The 21,550-nt window shown below is 39.9% G+C and overlaps 1 protein-coding gene across 1 annotated transcript; it reads right to left on the bottom strand.

Moving 5' to 3' along the window:
* Positions 1-2,431: 2,431 nt before the first annotated feature.
* Positions 2,432-21,100, bottom strand: LOC138025556 (uncharacterized). Its single transcript, XM_068872751.1, has 6 exons — positions 20,985-21,100; positions 9,945-10,944; positions 8,370-8,781; positions 7,934-8,133; positions 6,454-6,798; positions 2,432-4,696 (listed from the first exon to the last, which is right to left on the bottom strand). Exons 1-6 carry the CDS (start codon positions 20,989-20,991, stop codon positions 4,267-4,269), a joined length of 2,394 nt encoding a protein of 797 aa, XP_068728852.1. The 5' UTR covers positions 20,992-21,100; the 3' UTR covers positions 2,432-4,266.
* Positions 21,101-21,550: the final 450 nt, after the last annotated feature.

Below are 21,550 nucleotides of genomic sequence, written 5' to 3'. Positions count from 1 at the left end.
CGGTCCCTGGGAAGCACACATGCCAAGGATAGCCGCTCAATTTCTGCGGCACCAGTTGAGGATGGCTGCAGAATTTCTGCTACACCAATCACTTTTAAGGTTTTGCAAGGAATATATATATATATATGAATAATAAGACAAGTGGCTCTTGGTAGTCCATGCTAATCATTATTTTACTGCACTGTTATCCACAAAATAAGATTCTTGCTCTTTTTCTCTGAATTCACCAGCTGTCCGCAAGAATTGCTGAATTCCTTCAAATTTGTAATCTATTCAGTCAAAATATACATAAAAACAGTAAAAAACCAACTTTGGACCACAAAATAGCTTGGAAGACGTTATTAAAAATAGTTTTCAATTGTACGGCCAAATTTCGAATCCGTCGGCTAAAAAACCCAACCTTGCAAAGGGCCAATTTGTGATTTGGAAATAGGAAATAAACCATCATAGACCTCTTTCATAATGGCGGCCAAATATAATATTCTCTGTTTTATGCTAATAAGCCATTCTTGCCTCGCTATGAAGAGCAAATTTCAATACAATATTTGTTTCAGAATGAGGGCAGTAGGTCTAATTAACCTAAATACAAAAAATGTAAATTCCTCACCATTTTATGTAATTGGTCAATGCCACGGTGTAGTTTTACCAATTGCTCGCCCCTACCCACTATGCAACTTAACGTTAACCCAGAAACGTCTATTAAACATCACATTGATCAAAGCTTCGTGACAAGAAATGCCTGTCGCGCGAACATACATAATTACTTGGTTCGAGGAGAACAAAGTATGGGATTCGGCTCTGACTCTCCTTTTCTTGGAGGGAGGGGGAGGGGGGGTCACGATTTGGCTGCGCATGCGTAAGATTACTTTGCCTCGTAGACACACTTCTTAGCTAAAGCAGCGCAAGAAGGATTCCGAACTCGGTATCTCGTGATTCAGAGGCAATCGCGATGATTACTCAGCCACTACGTGACAGACTAGCGAGAAAATACGTATTAATTAACCCATTGATCCCTGGAGTGAGACTTAATAAATTTTACTCTGTCTAACGCCAGACGATTTTACTCGTCAATGGGAGGAGTCCTAGGGCGTTTTAGGTGTAAATGGGTTAAAAGAATTGTGTGCGTGACCGGGAGCGCGTTTTTGTGTTGTCGTTGCACACAATATAATATGTGGTTATCGTATGACTAGATAACACATCTTACCGGGCTAATTACATAATAGACCTTTTTTACCGATACGGCGGTCTGTTTTATCTTGGTTCCTTTTTTTTTTTTTGGTCGAGGAAAAAGGCTGTTGTTTTACTAAGTGACTAATTCTTTCAGAAACACCCTGGATATATGGACGCACGACAAAGCCATTCATAGTGGGTTTGGGCAGTTTGGTAGCCAATAAACACTGCATGCTCCCTCGGGAAACAGTTCATTTTGTTTCCCAAGAATCTCAATGTTTCCCTCAGCTACGCCTCGGGGGAAACAAAATGAACTGTTTTCCCGAGAGACCAGTCATTAAGTGATTTGTTATATAGCATAAAAAGAAAAACGTGCAACGGCAACAGCGGTCTCCGGTCAACATTCGCGGGTAAATGTGCACTGTTACCCTCTGATGTCATAGATTTTGCACTGTTGCCCGCTCAGAGACTTTTGGTGGAAACGTTTTTATTGTTAGATGTCATGTGGCCTCAAAGTAACCAATGAGAGAGCGCGCTGCTGGGGGAAAAATGGAGGAAGGATAGTTATGTCCTCGGAGTACCGCTTTTACTCCTTGAGTTTCCCCTCGTTTTCCTTCACTCGTGGAGGGAATGTTTCTTTCTCGACCAAAAGTAGGATACTGAGAAAAAACAGATCACCCATCTTCTGGTGTGGAAAACTAAATTGACTGCAAACAGTGAAATTTCGTATACTAAGGCCACACAGAGAGACCATTAAAAAATCGGGTCTCAGAGCATAAAAAGACTATGTCGATGTTTCATCCCAACTCTAAAGATGAGAACAATGTCCACGAATGTCACAATCAGATGAATTTTGATAACGTTAAAGTCGTGGAACATGAACCAAATTTCCACCAACGGCTCTTTCTTGAAGCTTAAATGATCGTTAAAGACACGAACGCTTGCAATGACCACATAGTCATACCGGAATCAGTTTGCAAATGTTTGACACGTGTTTAAATTTTAAAGACTCATGCTCGAGCCATTCTCTATAGTAAGGCGCAAGTAAGCTACTCGCACAACGTTTCATTTTTCAACTTTAAATTACGCGGCGTACTAACATCAAACGCTCTTATAACTGATTAAGGTTCAAGAGTTAGCCGAAACGTCTTAAGCAACAACAAAATATCGAGTCAGTGGCAAACACTACCTTAAATTAATTATGTCATCTCTACTGACTACAACTACTCCATATCATTATTTTTATTTTATTTCATTTTATTTTATTTTACGAATTCGCCCAAAAGGCAGGTAATATTACAATAGAACACAAAAACCGCTAGTAGATTCTTCATAACAAACAAACTACATAAATAGTGTAAATACGAAAAAATCATGATAATTATTGAGTAAAATATTGTAGCATAACTATAAGACTAAAATACAACTGAGAACTGAGAAGGAAATCCGGTGGCTAAAAATCCTTCGAGCAAAGTGTAGGCTACCCGTAGCCTCTCGTTTAAGTAAAAAACTACAGACTAAGATAAACTTTGAAAAACTGTGAGGCTCGGTCCATGAACAGTTTTCAAAACCCTAATTGCAATCCATTTTAATCTTCTTCAATTTTCCACACCCTTTCCTCCTTTGTATTTGCCGTTTCATTCAAACCTTCCTTGTAAGGGTCATGCTGGTGCTGTTACTTTCTACAAGTCGAGAATTTCCTATCTCGTCTTATAACTCGAGATGTCGACTTGTAAACTTAACCCCAAGTCAAGATCTCAGTTTTAAATCGAGATCTCGCATTGTAAGTACTGGTCGAGATCTCGCATTATAAGAGATTATAAGAGAGTATAAGAGATCTCGCATTATAAGACCAGTGGCAACAGTTCCGTTGATACATGTGAATGATTCAGGGATCCTCAAAGCCTCATACAGAAGATTAATCTCACCACTTCCAAATCTAAACTACGCTTTCAACTCTACCTCACTCATATCTCCAAGTGTTGCCTCTACACGGTCGTAATTATGCTCGTTTTTCCAAATTATGCTAATTAAAAATATATATGCTTTTCTAAAAACCGTTGCAAATAAGTGCAAAAATGCATTTTCTTAAATCAGAAACCGTTTATTCTAGTTAGCTATACATATCCTTGCTTTGAGAGGGCTGTATACAAAGGTATTTGCTCGAATCGGATGGCATGCATAGCCGACGCCATTTTGTAGCCTCCCCTGTGAGAGGTATTGGGACCGACATAGTTTGCCATGGGACCTCCGATTCCCGGGCACCCTAGTCCCAGGCCCCATTTCCGGGCTCAGTACACTGCAAAGTGACCTCTAACTGGGATTTGGGAATCAACGTGCCTGTCAAACTCAAAAATGATTCGATAATTATCAAAATGTGCGAATTATGCTAGCTGTGCTGTTTTTTAAACGGGAAAATTATGCTAGCTTTCTCAAATCACGCCAAACATTATGCTAGCACAATCTATTCGAGCTCACTTATCAAGGGGAATCTCTCTCTCCTATACTTGGCCAAGGAGTCAACGCTTTCGGAGCCAGAGTAGAATTAATTATAGAACGCCTCCCTTGGGAGATTCAGCACGTTCACTGTTGTAAAAGCCAATCAAATAAAAGCTATCTTAGCATCAATGTAAATATGATACTTTTCGCGAAAAAACTTGTTCCTAAAAATAAAGATACTCGGGAAAGGGTTGACTGAAGGAATTAGTGGAGATAGAGGCCTCCTTGATGAACTTCTGGGGTTATAAAATATTTTGTTATATACCTGGACTTTCACTTAACAAAAACGAGCACTGTGATTAGTTGATTCTTGGTCATGTGTCCCTGATGAAATTTAGATGTATCCCGACCGGGACACAATTCCGAGGTTGTTGCCCGCGCCGGATGTTTTGCAGCAATTGTTGAAGGGAATATCTAAATACATAACAAAGCACTTAATGTATGGTCCCTCGAGAAACTAGTTAGTTTTGTTTTCCCTCGAGATACGGATTAACATATGATAGCCAGATGAGAACACTGGCCTCGCTTTAAGGACGAGGGTACTAAATATAACTTGAAAATAACCCATTATGGTTCAGTTTGTTTATCTATAGTTTCTCACACAATATTGATGGTATCTTCGCTTTGCTGCTCTCTAATGCCATAATTCTTCATGAAGTCATCCTTTTCGGCTTCGACGCATGCTCGGTATCCCTCTCGGTGATAAGCTGCAAACATTCGGGAAGTGAAGAACTGATTCATGGTGGTGTGTTGCGGGAACGTACCACAGCAGAAGTCAGACAGCCCCCAGCACTGATGGCCATGGCAGCACGAACAGCAGCACCCAGTTAAGTTATCGACGTCGCTTGCTTTCAGGCACATTCCAGGCGCCAGTCCATCGGTCTCGTAATTAAACGGATACAAAGGAACCGAAGGAATATGATTTGGTGGGCAAGAAACACTGTGAGATGGGTATCTGGGTGTGATCAACATAATTTCGCCGTCGCTGCTGCCGCCAAATTGACCTTCTTTGTACTGAACTTTGAACCTTAAAAAAAACCCGCGATTTATTGTAATAACGATAACCGTATATCGAGTCCTTTCAAGGGAACACACGAGCCCAACAAATTGATCTGCTCTCAATTTAGTGGCTTCATAGCTCAATTGCTAGAGCACTGCACCAGCATCGCAGATGATCTTTGGTGCTACTTCCGTAACCACTAAAACGACATCAATGAAACAACAACGACTGTTAAATTTCCCAACGGGTGCAACAACAAGTGCAGCCGAAACGTTGAACCAGGGGCTACCAGGATCAAATTCAACGAGTGCTCAGAACGAGTCTTAAAGCCCTGCCTCCCAACTGACCAGCCATGATCTTAAGAGACCAGCCAATTTTGTTTATTTCTACTAAAACCGGTTTGCCTTTTTTCTATAAAACGGAATTGCCGAAGACTTTGGTGGCTGGAACCAGTTTAAACACTTGTAAGAGATCTTCTCAGGAGCCTATTACCGGGAGCCTCCATCTCCCATATAAACCCTTGGAGACAACCTTTGCCCGTATATTTTTATTTTTAGACGCTCGAATTCCCACGAATGCATTATGCCGTCCAGTCAGAACAAAGTTATTGTATTACGTCACAAGCAATCACGCACCAGTAACCGTGTTCGTCTCACAAAATATCCTAAAAATAAAAAGATACGGGCGAAGGTTGACTCAAGGATATAGTCTGGATGGAGGCTCCAGGTGATGGGCTCCTGACCTTCTCTAGTTATTAGAAGGGTTGTCACTACAACACTGTATCACGTAACAGAAATGTTATGGTACCATATGAAACACCAATTATTGCTTAATAAAATGCGTTCATTATTGTGACAAGTTATAATTTATCATGGCAACATAAAATTTCTCCAACCCCATCCCCCCTCCACCCCTCCCCCCATCCATAGAGGGTTTTCACTCATGTGTTCAGTAATCTTGTTTTCCCACTGAAACAAAAGAAAACGTTTGCATGATAATATAACTCAATTCCCGGAGGATTAGTTGGGAACACCAACTTGGCCGCCGTTCCTTTGCACAGGGACACTAACTTGGCCATTGTGACGTCACGTGAAAACACTCTATATTTCGTCTTTACTTGAGTGCTTATGCAGTGGAACCTACTTTCAAGGGACACCCCCGAGACCAGGACAGGTGAACTCTGAATAGATCATAGTTGTTCCCTGGATAGAGGTTGTGTTGGACTGAAAGTATGTAGATTTTCCGGGACCAAATTCGGTATCCCCTGAATAGAGGTGTCCCAAAGGAGAGGTCCCACTGTATCTAAAAAAATGAACTCGGTGATCCACATTTTTTTAATTGTAGAATAGTACTAATTAGCAATCTGAGATAGCATTATCGGCAAAGTTTTAATTCCTGGGGGCTGATTCAGAGCTGCCGGCAATTTTTTTAAAACTTTGCCGATATTTCTATCTCAGATTGCTAATTACTATTCTACAGTAAAAAATGGGGATCAACGAGTTCATTTTTGAGATATAACGAAGTAAAGACGAATTATATATGGGTGTTATTGGAGAGCTTTCATGTTGTAATGGTAACCTATTATGTCACAATAACAGGTGAATTTTGTTGAGCAATAATTGATGTTTCGTGCGTATGGTATTATAACATTGCTATTACATGATACAGTGTTGTAGTGATAACCCTTCTATTAAGAAGGTCTCTTAAAACCGTGATTGAAACTGGTTCCAGCCACCTTAAAACAAATTATTCAAAATTCAGATAATTAAAATACATGTACAAACTTGAAAAAGCGTGGCAGTTTTCCTTCCTTTGGCTCTTGAAACGCGTCGAACAGGAACGAAATGACATCCCCACCGTCCTTACTCAGAAAAGAGCAGTCCAAGTTGGTTCTAGCGAGCATCAACGCGTTCAAAAGGGAGTCACCATAATGCTTATCGCCTTCTTTGTGGCCTCCGTCGACTATAACGATCTTCTTCAAGCGCTTCTTTAGCAAAGGAAATAACGCGAGATTTTCCACATGACCACCGTCACTAAGAAGCAGTATTGGCGGCGGCATTGGCCCAGTGTTGTTCTTAGAAAAGGTTTCCCTCACAAACTGCACAAATGAGATATGAACGATGAACCACCTGAGACAAAAGGAAAGCAAAATTCGAGCAATTTCAGAAATTTTGCAACACCAAATTTAAGGTTTTGACGACAACGTGACCGTACAGTAAGAATCACTTATTCTCTATTTTTTGTTTGTAACCGCTTGTACCAATATATTTTTAGGACACCTCGTCCCATTTTGCTACTCGAACGAGATGGAATAATCGCGCGGAAAACAAACGACAGTGCAAGGTCATATTCTGAGGTGACGTTTTCGTCGACTTCACTATTGTTGATCTAAAATTCCTTATTGTGACTGGACTATAACATGCCTTAAGGTGAGGACTGTAAACATGTTGATGTGCGGAATGTAAGATGCTTTACCCTGTGGAATAAATTCAAAGTTACAGAGGATCTTGCCCAGAAAACGTAACCATGGAACAGTGAACCAGGCATTGGCCCAGCTGGGAATTTCTTTTTTCCCAGATAGCGATTGTTGACATTGCATATTGTAAAAAGAATTATCACATACAAGGAAAAATTACTGAATACTGATTAACTGAAAGGAAGGGCGTTTTTTCTTAATCACGAGAGTACTTCTGATAATCAAAAGGGCATGATTACTTGATCCTGATTGGTTAATAGTTGCTTATCCAGAGCTTCTTCCAGATTCTGACTCTGATTGAACTGCTTTTTGTCCACATAAAAAATACATTTTGAGCGTAATTCTGTTGTCAGCAACGATTCATTAAATTAAACTTTAACTGAATGAAAGTGTGTTAAGCTGATTGTCATTTGTCGTGGCATTGACCGAACGTCTCAATAATTTTACCCTTAGCTTATGTGATAAACATGAAATCGCAATGTGCCCTTGTGCAATTAAGGATTAATTTCACGAGTAATTTCAAAGTAAACCCTTAAGAATACGAGTCAAATTAATTCTTAATTGCTCTCAGGCCCGTGCCATTATTACGTTTACTAATCGTAAGAAACATGAGAACGTTCAGTTTCAACTCCAAAACAAGACCTTCGTCAGCACAAAAAGAGAGTCTATTAACAGAGTTGCAAGTCCGTTACCAATCGTTTTGCTACAAATATAAAGAGCATAAAATAAGAAATGACTGTACTCCACAGGGACAGGCAAGGTATACTAATCAGTTCGTTCGCTTTTACCTTGCTAATTTTTCGCGCCAGCCTGGGTTCCTACTTCCTGTACGGATGAATGCGATCAACGCGAGGACAAAGTGTATAACAATGAAGCAAATAACGGCAACTTTGGATGTGAAGTCAGAGTCTGCTACACCAAAGTGTACTATCGGCGGCACACAGATCAGAGGAAGAGCACGAAAAATATCAATGACAAACGGCAGAACCTAAGAAAGTTACAGGAGAAATTAGGCAAAGTTATGACATAAGTAGTAGTAGTAGTAGTAGTAGTAGTAGTAGTAGTAGTAGTAGTAGTAGTAGTAGTAGTAGTAGTAGTAGTAGTAGTAGTAGTAGTAGTAGTGGTGGTGGTGGTGGTGGTGGTGGTGGTGGTGGTGGTGGTGGTGGTGGTAGTAGTAGTAGTAGTGGGATGGTCATCGTCTAAATTGATTACGAAGAACCATACCTGCCAAATGAAAGTTTCTTTTCTCACAGATTGAATGTTGCTTATCATCCTAGTGCCCATATTTAGACCAATGAGTGTGTGGAAACGACTGAGGCTCATTTCGGGAGAATTGTCGTATTTTCCCATGTAAGAAGACAGTGCGGCCGCCGATATAGCCATAGCATTCGATAATTTGATATCCTCTGGTTCTATCTTTCCTCTGACGTGATCCTGCCCAGGTTTGCTGTCTACACGCTCGATCGATGTGGGTGAAACTGTCAACAGGTCATAGTTTTTTTCAGAGCTTTCATTTCTTTTCCATCGGTTGACTGTGATGTTTGATATGTACTCTGGTTTTGTGCCCTTAAGATCTTCAACGGTTAGTGCTCTTTTTGACACCACGCCTTCATTTGCAAGTACAACGTGGTCAGGGCTTCAATGTCGAGATTTACAAAGAGCAGATATCCAAAGTGGGCAGACATCACTCCAACCGATTCCTGAACATCCGTTGTTTCCAAGGCCACTCGGATGGTAAAACGCCTTCTGAAGCCTCCACCTGGAAAAAAAAACACGCATATTCCAATGGTATGGTATTGTCCAGTTTGATATTCTGTTCCCCTCCCCCGACTACTTCAGATTTTATTAAAAAGATATCCAGGTGGGAATAATGTGACATTTCCTGAAAAAGCAACATTTTTCTTTTGACTCGTTCTTCATTCTTCATGTTTCGGTCGTACTGTTAACGTTACACATTGACTTGTTACATGATCTATAAAGATCTTTAGTACAACTTCTTGAAGTCCCTTATTTTCGCTGGCATCTCTGGGTCATGTTCATATAAGTTTCGGTCGCGAAAAAATAAAATGATCGAAGGTGAGTAGGGGATATGGTTGGCAGGGATCTGTGAATTTCAAAACCGAAGGCGCGCGTGCAGTGCACCATTCGTAAGAAATTATGGTAACCCATCTGTGTGAGAATAATTGGTTTTGGTCACCGTACGACTTTCTACCCTGCACCCAGCCATGCATCTCAATGTGTCCAGTATCAGGTGACCATATCGCGGGCTCAAGTTTAGAATGAATACTTATATATTTGTCTCCAGCTAAATTACAGCGTACATCTTCGATATTGGACATCTCTTTTATGGTCAATTGACACCTGACAAAGCACAAAGCAAAGTATCCACTGACCATTACATGACCATATCGCGGGCTCAAGTTTAGAGCTCAGCGAAGTTGACTGCTGACCAGGTACTGGGTTATCATTTCTTGTTGTACCGTATCCGTCAATTCCGTTAAAACCTTGTTATCTTTAGGGAGGTATCAAATCACACGCCATAAACTATTCAAATTGTAACGTCTTTGTTAATCGTAGTCATTGCTTGTAAAACCCTAAGGCTGTGCCTTTCGAAATATTGGCTTTTTTCAATATATTCCTTCACCGTTATACCAGCCTTGCTCTTTTTAACTTTTGATTTGATCGCAGGCTAAAGGTAGGTTAAATTATTGTAAGAACAAATAATCCGGGAGCTCCGCTTTTAGGCTTGGCTAAATCTATATATTATCATTTATAACCACCTCATCCTAGTCGTCTTACCTGTTGTAAACATGGGTGAGTCTCGAACATAACGCATATAAAAAAGGAACAACCCACAAGACAAAGCCAGAAGCGAAAAGTAAACGGGTAAAGAGTTTATCAGAATACACAACACCAAATGCAGGGGCTTCATATACCCTCCAGTAGATCACATACGAAAAAAAATAAACCATCAATACATGAGTTGTTACATTACGGAGCAGAGGCAGGAAAAACCACACAAAAATGCCAACAGCCACAGCAAGATACTGCGACCAAAGCGGAATGTCACGAACAACATCGTGCAAAGCGAATGGTACGAATGTAAGAACCAAGAAAGCGCCAAATGTAGCGCAACTGAAACTAAGGAGAGTAGAGTACCGCCGTAGGAACCTTTTGTTGGACAATACGAAAAATATGACGGTGAGGAGAAACAAAACAGAGAAGAGAATTATACGTCCAGAACTCGGGCTTGCTTTACATCTCTGCCGTAGCTCTTTAATGGTTGCATTTTTATTAGCCTGTGGAATATGGCTTTCAGAATATTTTGCAGCAACAATAGCATCGCACTCTCTTTCGTCTCGCAGGTAATTTCCAAACATCAGGTCGATCATGAAGGCTATTGGGCATGCGTACGAACCCCTCGAGGTGATTGGCCCAATGAAATTGACCAATAGAATGAGGCCCAACATGGTCACTGTATCTAGGATTCCATCCAGTGGACTGTGCCAGTTGCAAAAGTACCCAGCTCTTTCTTTCATGTGCTTGAAAAACTTGTCATGCCAATTCTCTTGGTCTTCAGTTTCATTTTCGATGGAACTGCTCCTCCTTTCTTCTCTGTGTTTCCAATCTAGGAACGCAGTGCCTGTGTAACCGCCTCCTGACACACAACTCAAGTAGTCCACCTCCACATTTCGTTCTAACAATCTGCGCAAGACTCCAGAACTGAATGCCGCTGACCGGATGCCACCACCGGAAAAAGCCAAACCAGTTTGTGTTGGGTTCACATCAGCCATATTTGCTTAAAAGTAAAAAAAAAAATAAAATAAAAGAGACTTTTGAAAAATCTTCGGATATTATTTTAATTATACATTTATCTCATTTGTGATCTATTGGAAGATCGAAGAACAGATGATGTCCTATATTTGGTTTCTTTATTATATAAAGCAAAGATAATTCATTTTACCGAGAAGGCGTACAAATTGAGATAAAAACATATGTGATATTCCAATTTAATATGAATATTGCAATTATCCAACCGTAGGCCGAGTGTGACCTCATTTGAAATATCGATTATTCATTGGTTTATCAGTTTATTCGGAGTTCACATATGAAAGTTGGCGCCTTCTTGTGGCTTCCTTCACTCACGGTTGTGTCCGTCATGGTTTTCGTCGAATGTTTGGTCGCAAACTTTTGTTAAAGGCGTCAATGGACGGCAAATAATGCAGATGCAGGGAGTACAGATACCTTCAAATGAAAGCCTACTGCGTATTTCAGCTGTGTAATTGCTAGCCTTTTGCAGCTTTCAGATTATCGTCACGCATCACACTCCCTTTGCCATGGCCAGTTGCGAAGGCAATCATTGTTCCATATGTCTTGAAGTGGAATTTTCCAAACAACCCAGTTGGATATCTTAAGTTCTCTTGTTATATCGCCTGTTCAGTAACCTGGGTCATATAAATGCAGACGTTTTTCTCTTATATGAATAGGAAGCCCTTTTCCAGGTGAGAAAGGTGAGCACATTTCTGGGGCCATCACAGCTACATTACGTCAACCGCAACTCACGTGAAAAATAAACCATTCAACAATCGATATCTCAAATAAAGTCACACTCGGGCTACGGATGGATGGATATAATATTCAAATTAAACTTCAAAGTTTGAAACTAATAATGCAGCCGTTTAGTTAACCATAACTATTCTCACACAATAAGCGTAATGCCCTGAGTATTTTGACTATAATTGCCAAAGTTATTTGAAACCGTGACAATTTATGCATCCCTCTTTTTAACGTGTGGCATGCGAGCGTTGTTGTCAGGAGCTTACCCAAAATAGGAATTTAAGCGAGCAAGAAAAACTTTAAACTAATGCGAGGCTTGTTGTGACCTTCTTATACGATCGAACAAAAGGACTTTTCACAGGGCTACTTATATATTCACATACGACGACATGAAGGTAGCCTGCGAACGCGGTGAAACCACCGGCCCGGAAATACGTGTGCATTCGAGGGCTAACATGAATGCCGTTCCACACAAAGTGCATAAGGACGTTGCAATGCTGGAGAAATAACCCATATAACGGGTACGTTTGCGTTTAGACTATCAGTAACAAATACAATTGTATGTGTCTACCTTATTCTTTGTGTACTACATAGGCCTTAGGCAAAATTAGAGTCGTTTGTATGCATGACCGGAATTTTATGAGGTGAAATATAATTTGAGCAACTTTCATTCCGTCGTAACTGTATCGACTTAAAAACACAAAATGAAATAGCACTAGCCAGTGAATGACACAGTTAATAATTAATTTCGTGGGATGCCCGTGGCAGGCACCTACGGTAACAATTCGAAGCTGTTCCTTTTTACTGGGTTGCCAGTATGGCAAAACCCAGTCGGAATCTGTCTTTAATTTCGTCGTTTTTTTATTTTCCGTTTTCTTTCTTTTTTTTTATTTTTTTCCGTGTCGGTAAAACTCTTGCCTGTCACTCTCCTGGTAAGTGGTGTCTTTGTGCATAGAGCCTTCTGCGCGTATTTTCTTAGGATCGAGAGGGTAGTGGAACTGCGTAGATTTCTCTGGTGGACACAGTAGAATCATTAACTTAGCCTGCAATGGCGTCGAAAGTCATGTAACGCGAATGGCGTTTTAGTGGATCCTTAAACAAAATATACCCTTATGGAGCTCAATAATGGAAAGTCAGTTGGATAAACTAGGCAGGCGGTGAAATACCACCACCTGGAATCTCAAAAGCGACGAGTAATGGACTTCGACAACAATCTATCGCCCGTCGAGCCGAAATGAAAGTGAGCTGTATTTACCTGAAGTACATGGTAATTTGACACGATTGAGGTTCTTGTTTTCATGCACGCAATGAAATAGGAAGAGGTTTTCGCCTCTAAGAGCAAATATGTTGTTTGTTTCAATACTTTTTTTGCTGGAAAAGGATTGTGTGGTATTTTCTGCCTTTGTGAATTATAATATGTTGCGTATTGAATTTTCGAGCTTAAGGTTGAAATGTGATATGGGAGAAGTTTTTTAGTATTGCTCTGTAAGCAGGAAGGGTTCACAGGCCTGTTGGAAGCGTGCTTGAGTTTCAACAAAATGAGCCCCAAAATCAGTGAAAAATTGTGACGCAGATGAATAATAAAGTAGCTGCTATTTCCAAAATGATGGAATTACCTGGTGATAAATAACCTCGTCTTGGAGAGTAAATTTTTGACTTTGCAGAAACAATGGTGGGCGATTGTGATCTTTGTTTTGAATTCACTCATTTATTGTCAAACTTTATAACACTTAACAGAAAAAGAAACTTACGAAAACCCGGTATCTTGCCATCATTTGACACAGATGCTTCACTGCTTGGCAAGTAAACATGCCGCGGTAACTTAATCACGGCGCCCGCTGAATTCCGGCGACGTCACTTTTTGATTTTGCGATTTATTTGTGCAGCCAAAACGTACAATAACAAAATTGAACGTAGCAAAAATCTCCCAAAATGTTTATCGCTGATCGTAACTGTTTATATTCTATATTCACGGTTCAAAATTAATGTTGTTTTCGGTCCGATGTTTCTATTTTATGAGGGGTATATTGTTTTGGTCTCCCATCCAAACGCTAACCCCGCCGAACATGGATTAACGTCAGTGAACTTCGGTGAACTTCGGTATTACAAAGCTCTCAGATGCTCAGAGGGCACGATTACACTTGTGAAAAAAAGTTTATCAAACTGTCAGCCCAGAAGCCAATGTTTCTCACTTCCCATATATTTTCTTCAATCTCTCTGGGTTCAGTACTTTGCTAGTAACCACATGTCTTCCGAGACTATTTACCCAAGACTTCTACCATGGCACTACAATGATAGACAATACCAAAACAATATCGTGCACTGTTAGAGGTACATATTATGCAAGGACAGATCTGTTTCGTCGTACGAACGTGTGAGGACCTGTGAGCCAAAGGGCCTCTTCTGGTATGACTTCTTAATGACCCCCCCAACTTGAAAAAAATTGTCTGGAACAGTCCACGTACCACAGGCAACCCAGTGTACCCTCACGGAGGGTCTAGTTCATTGTAGTCACAAATGTGCATATCCCCCGGATATTGAATTAACCTCCGGAAAGCGAGGATCCGGGGAAATAATCACAACTCCGTATGGTAATTTATTTATCCAACTTCTTCGTAGTCACAAATTTGCCCCACGGATATTAAATTACGCCCCCGCTCGGGGAGTCCAATTTTATTCCTTTCAGCATTTCCAAACTCCCGTACGGCGATTACAAATCCTTTTCTTCTCCCAACTCTCTTTATCATTCTGAGCGCTCTATGCTTACAATACAAGACGCCTGGAGGCGTTTACGTGGGTTAGGTCGAGGTAAGCTTATTAATTAATTAATTAAAACTCATTTTCACTGCGTCCCGAATCCAGCGAATTTTTTTTCCAAACTATTCACGTAAAATACTATTTCTCGTTAAGCGTTGCATCTTTTATGTCCAAATAACCGCTCAAAATAAAGATTTATAAGCCATCTATCCGTAGATATTTTTCCATAATCTAACATTCTCTATCAAAATTTGCACAACAAACAAAACACAAAAATAGCAACCCATGCAACAAATTTAGTCGCATTTATTTCTTCGTCGAATTTTCACACAGGAATTTTTAGTTATTGTGAAAAATCTTTCTCTATTCGTTGGCAATCATCCTTTCAAATTTCAGCGAAATCGACCGGTCCGGGAATATTGTTTTTTTAATGACATGTCAAAAGGCCTAGTGGATTTATTACATAATCGGGCAAGTTTGGGCGATCAAGTTGCGCGTGTGACGCGTTATAAGTATTTGTTCACAAAATGTTTCCGAATAGTCAAGTATAACAAAAGAAGACAAGAACATCATTCTAAAAGCTTATTCTAGACAAAAAAAATAGGTTCTGGAGGTAGTTTCGAGAGTGGAAATCAGGTTTACGGCCGACGGTCCACGAGACCACATGGAACATTTAATTAAGTAAACACAACAGAAAGACACTAACCTCATTTTGACATAAAAATCCTTTACTATTGCCATAAAAAACTGTCCAGATATCTTTGCTAAGCTCTAAAGAAGCTCTCTATGTAATTTTTTTCGTGATTCCAACTAAAATTCCTTAGATTTCATCCTCTTCGGTGCGGACAATTTCTGCTCGCTCGATGGCAATTTTCGGAATATCATATTATGATGTCATTTCAACCGATTCTAATAAAAACTGGTTAGTTATCTGGTTAGTTATAATGATTCGTTCTGCCAAATTTAGAAAGAAACGGAAGTAACGCCATTTTTTTACGGACTACGAATTCCCAGACTTGCCAGTACGGAAAAAAATAACTCTTGTTGAAAATGAATTTTAAGATGTATTAAAAGGAAAAGGAAAGGAAAGGAACTTTATTGAAGCGTCTAGTCGTTCTACCGCTGGAGCCCTAACTGGGGACACTGTAAACTGAAATCAACAATTAAAGCAAATCAAGTCAAATGTTGGTTTTTGAGGAGAGGGGGAAATCCGGAGAACTTGGAGAAAAACCTCTCGGTGCAGAGTAGAGAACCACAAACTCAACCGGGATATGACGCCGAGTGTGGGAATTGGTGGGAGGCGAGTGCTCTCACTACTGAGCCAGCCCTGCACACAAACTTATCAACTTTTAATGGGTAGGGATAATCACAGTCCGTTTGCACTAACAAACAAGCTTGCGTTAGGAAGGCTCTTGCTTGTATTAAATGGCAACAAGGGAAACCTGGAATTTAAAAAGTGGAGAGGCAACAGATTGGGAATTTCTTACATGAAATAAATTGAGAAACTGATCAAAGCCCTAAAGGGTGATCCCTGTGAGGATATGTAATTTGACTGCAGGAAAGGGCCATTTTCAGTCTTCGGTCTTCGGTTAAAACAATGAACATGATTTCGAGGTTCTGGGAAATAAAAATAAGGATTTGTGTCTTTTTGTGTAACCTTTGAACGGTTTCAGATTTATTTTTTTATTGTGTTACAGTGAAATTAAAACACTCTATAAAACCTGATGCAGTGTGTTCATTTGGCTATTGTGAGTTAACACCCGTCATTCGGAAAGCACTGTATGGGAATTCCAACGCCATTCTTCCCAATAAAGGAATCAAAAACGTGAAAAGAACACTAGGAAAAAGTCTTTAACAACCAAATACAAAAAGAAATCAACTATGAAAAAAATTATTATTTGTCTTCGTTACTGGGACTTTGCGATCCCAGGGTTTTCTATGGTAGTAGCCAAAACGCGGGACTGAGTCCCTGGCCCCGCGTTTTGGCTACTACCGTTTTCCATCTCCTATCCTCTCGGGGAGATGAAAGACCTTCCCAATTGTAAAATTATACGTAATCGGTTATGTAAATGACAACAAAATAAATCGTGAGAGAAAAAGAAAAACAGAGAAATGGCAATCTATCAACCTATGACATGGCAATCTATCAATGGCAATCTATCAATAGCAATCTATCAGAGAAATGGCAATCAGGCCCAGAACGCTCACATGACCCGCTTAGCAACGGCACTGCCTGGGGATTCCATCGCCACTCCTCCCAATACAGGAATCAAAAAATGGGAAAAGAAGATTGAAAAAAAAAACCCTTTAACAAACAAAAACAACGATGAAGTTAAGTGAAGAAAAAGAAAGAAACCAAAAAGAAACCATAAAAAAGATTAGAAGTCTTCCGCGGAGACAATACGCAGTGGTCTCGCACGAACGGGCTTTAAATAATGGAAATTGATCGGGAAATTGATTGTGCCAAAAATATTACTAAAAGTACAACAAAATGAATCCATTGCTACCATTGCAGAATATAAAAAGTTGTAGATACGAAAATAGCCTTCGATGGCCAAACAAAACTTAAAAAATAGGTCCGCAATGTGTAAATGTGTGGCCTACGAAATTTAGCTGCTTCGATGGGAAGCTGACAAAGGGCGCTTTCCATTCAACAAAATCACCGGTACAAATTTTCGGAATATTCGTTGGTCGAATGGAACGCGTCCGACCACGTCACAGGGTGCGACGTGACGCATGTGTATTGCTTGTCCACGTGAGTTCACGTTTGGTAGGGAGACTAAAACCAACATCTCTCGCGGATGGGACACGAATGTTCCGGTAATTGTAGAAATTCCAGCAAATAGGGTGCACTGAAAACGTATTCCCAAATTTTCGAAAACTTTTCCTGGAACTTTACCTGTTCCATACAATTTCGGACCAGAAATTTTGGAAGCGTTCAAATTCTTAGTATGTAATGTGGGGACTAATGACGGTTAAATAGTTTTCCATATTAATTTGGTCAATCAGTAAAACAAGATAACTAAGTTACAATAGACTATTTCTGAGTTCCTAAAATCCTCATTTTCAAGATGAAGGTTATTGGTCAATTTTTGTTACGGAAAAGTCTCATTTTCACAACAAGGGTTGCACATGTAACCTCGCTTTGAAAGCAAGCATTTTAGGAATTAAAAAAAAAAAAAACTCAGCATCCTCTCCCATAATAGCCTGATAAATTTAGTTATGATTTTATTTACGGTCGATGGGAAATTAGCTCTAGGGAAGCATTTCATATGAATATTTTTTTGCATTTCGTGCACCAGTACATGAGCACAAAACTTTAAAGAAGGGCCTGGGACATTTGGGAAAAATTATGATGTAATTCACACTAGAAGCCGTTGGGAGCTTGATTTGATTTAATGACTACTTTTGAATAATACAAACATGTAAGGTAACATAATATTGAGCCTAGGCTTCAGTCTGTTATCCGTTAGGTCACAAAAGTCCTATTTTCAGTTGGTTGAGACCAAAACGTTAACAATTGTATTTGGGTTTTGTGGGAAAATTAATTGAGGTAGGTGGGTATGTTGAGTAGTATTTTAAACTAGAATTAACATTGCTAATAATTTTTAACCCAATAAGATTTACAAATTTAATCTGGAGTGTTTTATCTAACAGAAAGTTTAATAGAGATACTGTCACCACAATAGATTCCAGGAACAGTTAAACATAAACATGACGCAACAGAGTTCAATGTACAGAGGGTCTCCAATAGGATTTTCGGGATCGGGGATTTGGCCTTTTTGAAGCCCTGGATTCGGGATTCCATAGAAATATTGGAACGGGATTCGGAATTCCATTTATGGACGGGACGCGGGATTTAGCGTTATCACGAAGCGAGATCCGGGAAGTCGTCGCTTTGAAGCCTCTAAATCTGGGATTTCTGACGACAAAAACATTGAAATAAAGTCAACTTTCGCCGTAGCCTCCCACGCAGACACTCTTAGGGATTTATCACGCGTTCCTCCCCCACGAGCGTCTGCTGCAACGAGCCACAGAGAAACGAAATGGCGCTGTGTAGATTGCTCTGCTGGGAGCGTCAATTCGTCAACTTCTTCTTTGGATAAATCATGAAAGAGACGAAACTTTTCCAAAATATTCCTCAGGCCCTGTCCACACGTATCCGGATATTTTTGAATCCGCAACTTTTTCTTTCCGGATTCGCCCTCCGTCCACACGTATCTCGCGAATTCGCTGGCGAATCCGGAAATTTTTGAATACGCTTTCCAGAGTGGATATTCGGAACCATGTGGACATATGTCAGTTCCATTAACTGTGTTCATAAAACCCCAAGGAAGTCCAAACTTCATTAATTTATAATAAAGTGTAATTTGGTATTTTAACTAAGCACAAGTATGTTATATCCGATTGCAGGGCAATATTTCTTAAATAAAAGAACCATTGACATAGAATGGATCTGTTCCTGTTGTTATGAACATTTGAATAAATGGCAAAATACCATCATCTGCAGTTAAAAATGGAATGCTGTTTCCAGTGAAACCAGATTTTTTCGATTTGAAAAAGTTAGAGTGCAAGCTTTTGGTACCGAGGTTGGCCTTGCAGAAGGTTCTTCAAGTCCCAAGAGGAAACCAGGTGAAGATAAAATGAAATGTTGTAAATGTTCCAGCAGACGACAAGCCGAGTGCAGAAAAGCCGGCGTGTGAGATCTAAACAACAAAGATGAACGTATAACTTGATAAAAAACGATCTTCGACAACGTATTGCAAACTTAAGCCGAGCGTAGACTGGAAACTATCCTCGACCTCGTTCCCAGGTCCCTAAGCTCCCAGTAAACCCACTTGACAAGCGCTCTTTTCACGTTGACAAATCCCTCCTGCCCGGAATGAATAACTTGAGGCGCTTTTCATTAAACACAAAATACCGGTAATAGGCCATTTCGAAAAATACCATAATACTCTTTGTTTGTCCCCCCAAATGTTGCATAAGCATTGTTTCCAGTTTCTCTTGGGAATTACAATGGTCCCAAGAGAAAACAAAAACAATGCGTATGCAAATTTTGGGGGGACAAACAAAGAGTATTATGGTATTTTCCGAAGTGGACTATTTCAGTTGGTACATCAAATGGAACGGACCATTTCGGTTTGGTCCAACCGGAATATTCGGGTCCAGCTTTGAAGGTGTTCCACTTTGACCGGTCGGACCAAAAAGGCGCGTTCCATCTGACAAAATTCTTGTTTCAAGACCCACTCTTCTGTCTCGTGCTCATAGCAAGCTCCATGGTTGGCTCAAAACTCGTGCTAGCGTGCAGTGACTTGGGGCGGGTTTGATCAACCGGAAACGGTACCGTTCCAATCGGCAAACGGAATTTCCGAAATTTCAAACGGGAAAGGTTTGTCGAATGGTAAGCGCCCTTGGATCAAGACATCTTATTAACAAACCAAAGCAAACGGATAAGGTGGCCGTTCTCAAATCAGTATTCAAAAGAAATGTCACCTTTTTACCCTGAGATTCCTCAAAGAGCTTTTGGAAAAGTAAATTCTGATAATATTGCTGTGCTGTTTGTATCCCGTACCCCTAAATATCCTGTATCCTGTTAATTCCTTCGGTTTGTAGCACTTCAATACCAGTTCCAGTTTAAATATCCCGTATCCCGTTAATTTTCCTCCCAAATATCCCATATCCCTAAAATGTTTTACAGAAATATCCCGTATCCTGATAACCCCTAATAGGGCCTCGTTGTTTCCATTGGCAAATTTAGTAGCATTAATAACCAGTAATAGTTTTCAACACATCTGCCCCCGCCTAAGACAATATGGATGGCATTTGAGGTGGTTTCCAATTAATTTGTACTGCACATTGTGATGTCTTCATAATATGCTACAGGTAATTAGGTAGGTGAATGCAGGTGAAAGATGCAAGGGAAGAATGGGAAACAACAAACAACATTTATTTTCAATGTCCATCAACGCTTATTTGATACGCTATCATGATCAATTGAAAAGCAATTTAAATAATTATGGAAAATACCTTAAATATATGATAGTAAAACAGGAGCAGGAACATTAGTTAGAAGGCAAAATTTCGTGGTCAGTCCAATCATTTTTGATGATGAACTGAGTGTGGCTGGTGCATCCAGTTATACGCAAGTTTGATTCAATTCTTTCCCAACGACTAACTTAGTTTACCATTAAATTTTCCTTTCGAAAAGTTCAACATAAAGGCTCCTACTTCCTTCCTCCCCTTTTGAGTTCTATCTTATTCTCGAGCAAATTACAAGATTCTAATTTTTAGGTTTATTTTTTGTGCAACGACGTCTTGAAAATTATCTACGGATGGTATCTAACAGATAATTCCGAGTATATCTTTTTTGAAGCCATAAAATTAACAAATTAAAATGTTAGAAATAAGTGCAGAACCAGCTTAAATTGATCAGCTTCCGCTTGTTTTCCTAAGGTCTTTCCGTTGCTGTGAATTTAGCCAGGAAAAGATCGGGGGACGACAGAGAAAAATAGCAAAACACCTTACCTGTCATTGATGATTTGTTACGGCTGTGAATAATTACTCCTCAGCTTTCAGTTGCGATCCCGCTGAAATGGAACACGATTACATCAAAGACAAGGACAGTGATCTGATCGTGGAAAAAACGTTTTGGTCATGAAAAAAACTAACAAGTGGTTGAAATAGTCTCATTCGGATGAAAGCCGGATATGACGCACGGGAAGGAACATCATTCCATCACTGGAGCAAGGTAGAAGCACTGTGAGTAAACAGGAACATATCCCATTGTTGATTTATTACCTTTTGTTCAAGAGATTTAATAGATGGAAGTACCTCTTGAGTTCCACAATTAATTGGAAATATTGGTCATACGCTTACCTCGATATACCGCAATGCCTTGTTGACAGTTCTAATGAGGACTTTAAGATCTACGACCGGGAGGTCGACAAAAACGTCACCTCAAAATATCACTTGGCACTATCGTAAGTTTTTCGTGATTATTTCATCTCGCTTATGTCGTACAATCCTAAAAATGAATTTGTACGAGCGGTTTCGGAATAAAAGCACAGAACTGACGAGAAATTCACAATTGC

Source organism: Montipora capricornis, chromosome 12 (genome assembly GCF_036669925.1).
Source record: "Montipora capricornis isolate CH-2021 chromosome 12, ASM3666992v2, whole genome shotgun sequence".
NCBI classification, from domain to species: domain Eukaryota; kingdom Metazoa; phylum Cnidaria; class Anthozoa; order Scleractinia; family Acroporidae; genus Montipora; species Montipora capricornis.
This window is presented reverse-complemented; position numbering and strand designations above follow the sequence as displayed.

Excerpts from the sequence above, each read along its gene's own strand:
- LOC138025556 (XM_068872751.1), bottom strand. Across the intron at positions 8,782-9,944 it reads CTCACCCATGTTTACAACAG|CCCTGACCACGTTGTACTTG; the intron begins GTAAGACGACTA and ends TCGACATTGAAG. Across the intron at positions 8,134-8,369 it reads AAGAAACTTTCATTTGGCAG|GTTCTGCCGTTTGTCATTGA; the intron begins GTATGGTTCTTC and ends TAACTTTCTTAG.